This window comes from Nothoprocta perdicaria, unplaced genomic scaffold (genome assembly GCF_003342845.1).
Source record: "Nothoprocta perdicaria isolate Ctin4 unplaced genomic scaffold, notPer1 scaffold_66, whole genome shotgun sequence".
Taxonomy (NCBI): domain Eukaryota; kingdom Metazoa; phylum Chordata; class Aves; order Tinamiformes; family Tinamidae; genus Nothoprocta; species Nothoprocta perdicaria.
Genome location: NW_020455932.1, coordinates 3,107,064 through 3,113,697, shown reverse-complemented (window position 1 = coordinate 3,113,697; position 6,634 = coordinate 3,107,064). Strand labels below are relative to the sequence as shown.

The 6,634-nt window shown below is 66.2% G+C and overlaps 2 protein-coding genes across 2 annotated transcripts; one reads left to right on the top strand and one right to left on the bottom strand.

The window, feature by feature from the left end:
* The first annotated feature begins 170 nt into the window (after positions 1 to 170).
* Positions 171 to 3,296, top strand: LOC112956725 (caspase-1-like). Its single transcript, XM_026050207.1, has 8 exons — positions 171 to 179; positions 373 to 645; positions 974 to 1,110; positions 1,265 to 1,441; positions 1,625 to 1,859; positions 1,944 to 2,093; positions 2,867 to 2,976; positions 3,180 to 3,296. The coding sequence occupies exons 1-8, from the start codon at positions 173 to 175 to the stop codon at positions 3,270 to 3,272; spliced, it is 1,182 nt and encodes a 393-aa protein (XP_025905992.1). The 5' UTR covers positions 171 to 172; the 3' UTR covers positions 3,273 to 3,296.
* Positions 3,297 to 4,838: 1,542 nt separating this feature from the next.
* On the bottom strand, positions 4,839 to 6,550 carry ABHD11 (abhydrolase domain containing 11). The gene is made up of 4 exons (XM_026050209.1): positions 6,382 to 6,550; positions 6,109 to 6,279; positions 5,679 to 5,860; positions 4,839 to 5,402 (listed from the first exon to the last, which is right to left on the bottom strand). The coding sequence occupies exons 1-4, from the start codon at positions 6,502 to 6,504 to the stop codon at positions 5,264 to 5,266; spliced, it is 615 nt and encodes a 204-aa protein (XP_025905994.1). The 5' UTR covers positions 6,505 to 6,550; the 3' UTR covers positions 4,839 to 5,263.
* Positions 6,551 to 6,634: the final 84 nt, after the last annotated feature.

The window sequence follows — 6,634 nt, the reverse complement described above, 5'->3', positions numbered from 1 at the left end:
CCTGCGGGCACGGGCCGCCGGGCCGGGTGCCGGCGCCGCGCTCCGCTCCGCGCCGAGGGGCCGGGCCGCCCTGCGGGAAGGAGGTGCCCGCGCGCGGGCGGGCAATCACGGAATCATTAACTTCCTTTCGTTTTCATTCTTCAACTTCCTTTCGTATTGCGGCGCTGGGAGGATGGCCGGTGAGCGGGAGCTCGGCGAGGGGCCGCAGGGAGCCGGCAGGGACGCGGCCCAGGGGGGAAGAAGCCCTGGGGCGAGCGGATAGAGGGGCAGGGGGCGGCCGGGGCGGGAGGGCGGGACGGGGGAGCAGCCGGGCCCCGCGGAGCGGGTGGCGGGTGCCACGGCGGGGCCGGCGCTCACGGGGCTGCCCCGCAGCCGAGCAGCTGCTGCGGGCGCGCACGGCCCTCGTGGAGCGCCTGGGCAAGGCCGTGATCGCGGGGCTGCTGGACGACCTGCTGGAGCGGTGCGTGCTGGGCCCCGAGGAGGTGGAGGCGGTGCGGGACGCGCACCCGCTGCGCGCCGACCAGGCCCGCTGCCTCGTGGACTGCGTGCGCCGCAAGGGCGCCCGCGCCAGCGCCGTCCTCATCGAGAGCCTCAGGAACCGCGACAGGCACTTGGCCGAAGAGCTGGGCCTGGGCGCGGACGCGGGTGAGCGGCAACAAGCGCCAGCCGGGCCCGGGGCCTTCCGCTGCCCCTGGCTGGGTCCCGGCTGCCCTGGGGCTCCCTCACCGCTCACCGGGGTACCCGAGGGAGCCCAGGGTGCCCGGGAGCCCTTGGCATTGCCGGGCTGCGGCACCGCGTCCCTTTCCCCACACCGCTTCGGGGTCCCTTTCCCCACACCACTGTCCCTTTTGCCACACCACTTTGCTGCCCCTTTCGTCACGCTGCTCTTGCCGGTGTGCACCCTGCTGTGAGCGGGGACGGTCCCCACCTGCCACAGCCCCCCCTGCCCTAACTGGGCGCCTTGTGCTTRCAGGGCTCCCCGACACGCAGCTGGCCGTCCCCGCGGCTGACGTCCCTGCCCTGCTCCCCACCGGCACCCAGGGCCAGCAGCGGATCCAGCAGTGCTCCCTGGGTGACTACGAGCGCATCTGTGAGGCGGAGGGCAGCGAGGTGCCGAGGGCGCGGGAGCCGAGGGCTGGGAGCATGAGCCGGCAGCGGCTGCAGGGGGAAAGGGCAGGAGCTTTGGGGGTACAGAGAGGCTGAGGGGCCCAGGAGCCCGCGTGCACCCGCTGCAGCCGAGCGCAGCCTCCCTCCCTGCTTGCAGATCTACCCCATCTACCTGCCCGCGCAGACGCGAACCCGCAGGGCCCTGCTCATCTGCAACATTGAGTTTAAGTACCTGACCAAGCGGTGCGGGGCCGAGAAAGATGTAGAGGGGATGACAAAGCTGCTGGAAGACCTGGGCTACAAGGTGGAAACCCATCTCAACCTAACGTCCCAGGTAAAGCATGGCTCAAAGCAGGCAGCACGTGGCCCCAGAGCGATGCAGAAACCCTTGGGAAGATGGTCGCAGCACAGGAACAAGCTTGTCCCCAAGGGCAGTGGCTCCCCATCAGGGTGGTGCCTGGGTCTGTGCCAGGCCGGGGGCAGGTCGCTGATGTCCCCACCTCCTGCCTCCTCGCAGGAGATGGCCAGCGCCTTGAAGGAGTTTGCCCATTGCAAGGAGCACCAGACCTCGGACAGCACCTTCCTGGTGCTCATGTCCCACGGGGCCAGGGCTGGTGTCTGCGGGACCCAGAGCAGAGACGGGAATACAGACATCCTGTCCCTCGATACCATCTATGAGACTTTCAACAACAAGCACTGCTGGGTGCTGCTGGGCAAGCCCAAAGTGCTCATCATCCAGGCGTGCCGAGGAGGTGAATCCCGTGTGCGAGGGCTGCGCGGAGCGGAGCACGCAGCTCCCCGGGCAGCCGAGCGCCCTAACTCCCCTGCTCCCCTAGACAAGGAAGGCTCGGTGCTAGTGAGAGACATYGGACACAGGACAACGGGCGCCGGCTCGGCCCACATGGCCGTGGCGGGGCTGGAAAGCGACATGATCCGTGAGGTCCACCTGGAAAGCGATTTTGCCTGTTTATACTCGTCCACCCCTGGTAACCAGTTCCCAAGCCGGTTTCAGCTGAGGGGGGAATTGGGCGGAGGGAGGTTCGTGTTCCCGGCCACAGAGCTCCTGCAGACACGTCCTCCTGGTGGCAGAGCCTCCCTCTGTGCCGCTCAGACACAGCTGCAGTTTGGCTGGGAATGCCGTGTCCCCGCCGTGCCACGAGAACAGCTGCTCCAAGAAGCGAACGGTTCCTGCTCAGGGGCAGCAGCTCTGCGTCCAGGCTTTTCTGCCTCCTGGCACTGCCTTGGCTGCTCCTCCACACGCCTTGAAGCAGCCACCACGGGGCTCCCCGCAGGGAAACACCACCCAAGCAGATTTAGCTTATCCGAGTGGCAGGCCGAGCAGGAATACTCCCCYCAGCTCCAAGCCCTGCACCTGGAATGCACCAGGACCTGGAATGCAGCAGGAATTTGGTACCCACAGGGAAGGGAAAAACAGGTAGAGAAAACAGCACGTGGGCTCCAGCCTCCCCAGGACCCCCAGCCCCTCCTTCGCCACCCTGCGGCGCGCGGGTCCGACCCCAAGCTCACGGTGCCGCGGGGGGTCCCCACGCCTGGCGCCCCAGCCCGTGCGCCCCGCAGAGCCGCGGCAGCCCCCGCACCCAGGGCGAGGGCCTCTGCCCAGCTCTGCCCCTCGCACCAGAACTGCCTCCTTCCTGCACCCTGGGGGAGCCCGGGGCCTCCCGGGTGCTCCGAACGAGGCRCAGCCTCTGCCCCCACCCCAGGCCRYAGCCGTGACATCCAGTGTCTTCTTTCTCTCCAGATACCGCCGCCTGGAGAAGCCCCCTCACTGGCTCTGTTTTCATCCAGCACCTGATAGAGCAATTCAGAAGCTGTGCCCATAACAGCCACTTGCGGGAGATCTTCCGAAAGGTGGGATTTCGTTGTTAAACGTGTGCCCCAGCAGCTGCAGCCCTGCTGAAGGTCTGGATCCCTGCTCTGGGAACAGGCCCTGCTCGGAGCAGAGCAGAGCCAGGGCCAGGGCTCACACGGGCACACGCAGCCCGGCATGCGCCCACCACCACCCACGGGAGCTGCCCTCTCTTTCCTCACTTCCCTGCTCGCTCTYGCCTCAGGTCCAATGCTCCTTCGACAAGTTCCCCCGGCAGCTGCCAGCAGAGGAACGAAYGACGCTGCTCAGGAAGTTCTACCTTTTCCCGGGCTGCTAGCCCGCGCACGGGCTGAGTTCTGGAGATGGGCCCTGGCCTCGCTGCGCGCCCGGGCACCGCTGGCCGCCTCTCCCAGGGGCTTGTGCCCTGCAGCAAGGGCCACGCGGTGGCCTGGGCCTTCAAGCTGCRCCTTCTAGACACGGTGCATCCATGCAGGTGCTCAGGGAGGGCCTTCCGTGTCCCACTCCAGGGACTTGCGCTTCTTCAGAGAAGGGGCAGGAAAGGCCCAAACCAGCTTCCTATCTGTCACGCTCTGCCTCCAGCAAAGCAGCACACAGAAGAGTCTCTATTTTCTACAGAAACACAATGAATTGCCTAACCAAATGATGTTGCCCCCTTTTGCTAAATCACAGGAATATCCTCAAAATAAAGCTCTCCTTGGTCTCCTTGATTCCTTTTTGTGGTTTCCAAGTGACCCCGACCAGAACACGCTCTGTTAGGGAGCAGCAGAGACCCTGGCACCAGGACACTAAATGCAAAGCTGCTTCAGTATCCCTTAACCATTCCCAGAAAGAGCTGCAAGCACAAGCACATCCCGTACCAGCCCTCACCCCCAGGACCGCTTCCTCCGTGTCTCCAAATTCACCTGTTTGACGAAGGTTTTTCTCAGCAGGTTGCACCTCTGCTCTGCTGCTGCCCCTCTGCGGGTGCGTGACCGGCAGCTGCTGTATCCCCTTCTCCTGGCTGCGGGCAGGAGGTGCCGCAGCCGCTTGGCGGGGATGCCCGTGTCTGSGGATGCTCCCGGGCTCCTGCGCGGACCGCTCGGTGCCCGCCTGCCTCCCCGGCGCGCTCATATTSAACGCGGCCTCTCGTTTTCCCCATTTCCTCCAGTGCCCCATTCATGCAAGCACCGGGCTGCCAGAGGAGCCAGCAGGCTCCTCTCCCAAAGCTCTGTGTGTTGCGGGTTGTCCCTTCCAGCTCAGAGGGCAGCAGAGACGTCTCTTGCCCRCCTTTCCCTCTGCGTTTTCAGCCTTCGGGCTGCACCTCCTTAGGCTGAGCCTGTGTAAAAGGCCTTTCTGTCCTGCCCACGCACCTGGTTTGGGCACAACCTGCTCYGAGGCCCCCATCCCAAGGGATTTCGGAGCCCAGGCCCAAGCAGGAGGTCGGTTGTCCTCATTCCAGCTATTCCCTCCTCGCAGCAGCCCCGGCACCTCCCTTCTCYGGAGCAGCCTCCCRCGCTCCGCGGCCYYCCTGCCGCCTTGCTCGGCYGCACGCAGGGCCCTGGCGCCCGGCRCGCTCACGATSAGCCCCACGCTCGCATTGCTTCCCCAGGGTGTCCCCGTGGCCCTTCCGAAACCGGGCACGGCTGCAGCGCTCAGAGGAACCTCAGAGGAAGGATGTGTTTCCATGCTCCATGGAAAGCTTCCATGGAGCTTGCATGCTCCCTCTGAGAGCCATGAAAGATCCACAAATTCGCATCCTGCATGTGACGCTCCCAGAGCTCCCTGTGTTACGGGCCCTGGGGCATCTCTAGCTTCCCACCMGTGTCCCCTCAGGGAAGCCAGGCCCCGTTCCTGCGCCCGCTAGCACCTTGCTCAGACTCCAAGGCACATCCAGACTGGCTTCTGTTTCAGCTTTATTGCACGTCCTGCACAGCCACAGGCAGCTCCGCAACTGGGTGCTCCAGAGGCAGGAAATCCCTGTGAGCCCAAGGCGAGGGTCRGAGCGGCCCCGGCGGAGCGGAGCTCCTTCCTGAGGGCTCTCCTGCTCCCCTAGAACAGCCGAGACGCTGGCGTGCAGCCCCTGGCTCTGTGTGCTCAAGAACAGCGTCTGGGCTTGCGATGCTCTGCATCCCCACGGGTCAGAGGGCTGGGCAAGGGGGGCATCTCAGCACCAGCTCCGACTTGTGTGGGAGGGTCTCTGCAGGCCGGATCTCCCTGCACAGGGAGCGATGGGCTGGGAGCTGCTTCTCCCACCGCCCGGGAGGCCTGACGTCCCTCTCGGAGCTCCCGGGTCCCATGGGGTGCTCAGCGAAACTGCAGCCCCCGGCTCTAYGGGGGTGGCAGGAAATTGAGGACGGCAGTCATGAATTCTTCAAACTTATCCTGATGGACTATGTGGCCGGCKCCTTCAATGAACTGGATATCTGCCTTTGGGAAGAGGCGCCGGATCTCCGGATAGTCCTTGGGGCTGAAGGGCAAGGGAACACAGCACGATGTGAGCTCTGTCCAGATGTCTTCCACCCCAAGTGCCCACTTAGGTCTGACCACAACTTCTGTGCCCGGGAAGGAAGCCCAGGACCCCCCTAAGCCCCCTTTGCCCTTCAGCGTGTTGGTGGCACGAGCCCTGGGAGGCACAGAACTCCTTGTAGGACCTTTCCCATCTCCAGGCATCCTCCCACCCTTGGCAGCCACAGGAGCAGAGCATGGGGATCAGATCACAGCCTCTGACAGCCTCCAGACTCACCTGATATAGGGTGACTTGGATCCTCCCAGGAAAAGCGTGGGGCCTGGATATGGCTTGTGGAAGACAGGGAAGTTCATGATATCTGGCAGGTGATGGGCAATAGCGTCCAGGTTCAGGCGCCAGACGTGGCGGCCCTCCACCTCCACCAGGTTGGTGAGAAGGAACTGCCTCAGCTCTGCCGCCTGCCACAGAGAGGGGACGGTGCCAACGCAGGCTGGCGCGCACGAGCACGGAGCCCTCGAGATGTCCCAGCGCCCTCCATCCCCCATCCCGGCACGTTCTGCTGGATGCCACGAGTCTGTCCCGTCCCCAACGCCAGGACATCGCACAGAGCCGTGGAGCGGGCAGGGGCGGAAGGAGCCCAGCCGGGAGCGCGGCGCTCGAGCTCCGCTCCCGGGACGGGATGGCACCCGGGCGGGGGCTCTCCGACCTGCACCRTGGGGCGCAGCTGCTCGTCGGCCAGGCGGCGCGCGGCGGAGCGCGGCAGGCCCGCGGGGATCGTCACCGCCTGCATGGCGGACACGTAGGCGGAGAGCTCGGAGCCGGTGGCGGTCGTGCTGGGGCTGATGTCCACGGCGATGAGGCGCTCCACCAGGTCTGGCTGCGGGCAGAGAGGGCGGCTGGGCGCTGCTGCCTGCGGCGGCAGGACGGCCCCGGGCGCCCGTCGCCCTCCGGTCGCGCCGCCACGCGGGCGGGCACCCACCCGCTGCAGCGCCAGCGCCATGGCGGTCTTGCCGCCCATGCTGTGCCCCAGCAGGACGCACTGGGTGATGCCCAGGCGGGCCAGCAGCTGCTGCACGTCCAGGCTCATGGCCTCGTAGCTCATGTGCGGGCTGTGCGGGCTGCCGCCGTGGTTGCGGGCGTCCAGCGCCAGCACCTGCAGGGCGAGCGGCGCTGGTGGGCGGCACAGGGCTCCCCGCGGCCACGGCGCGTGGGGCGGCACGAGGCGGCCGCGC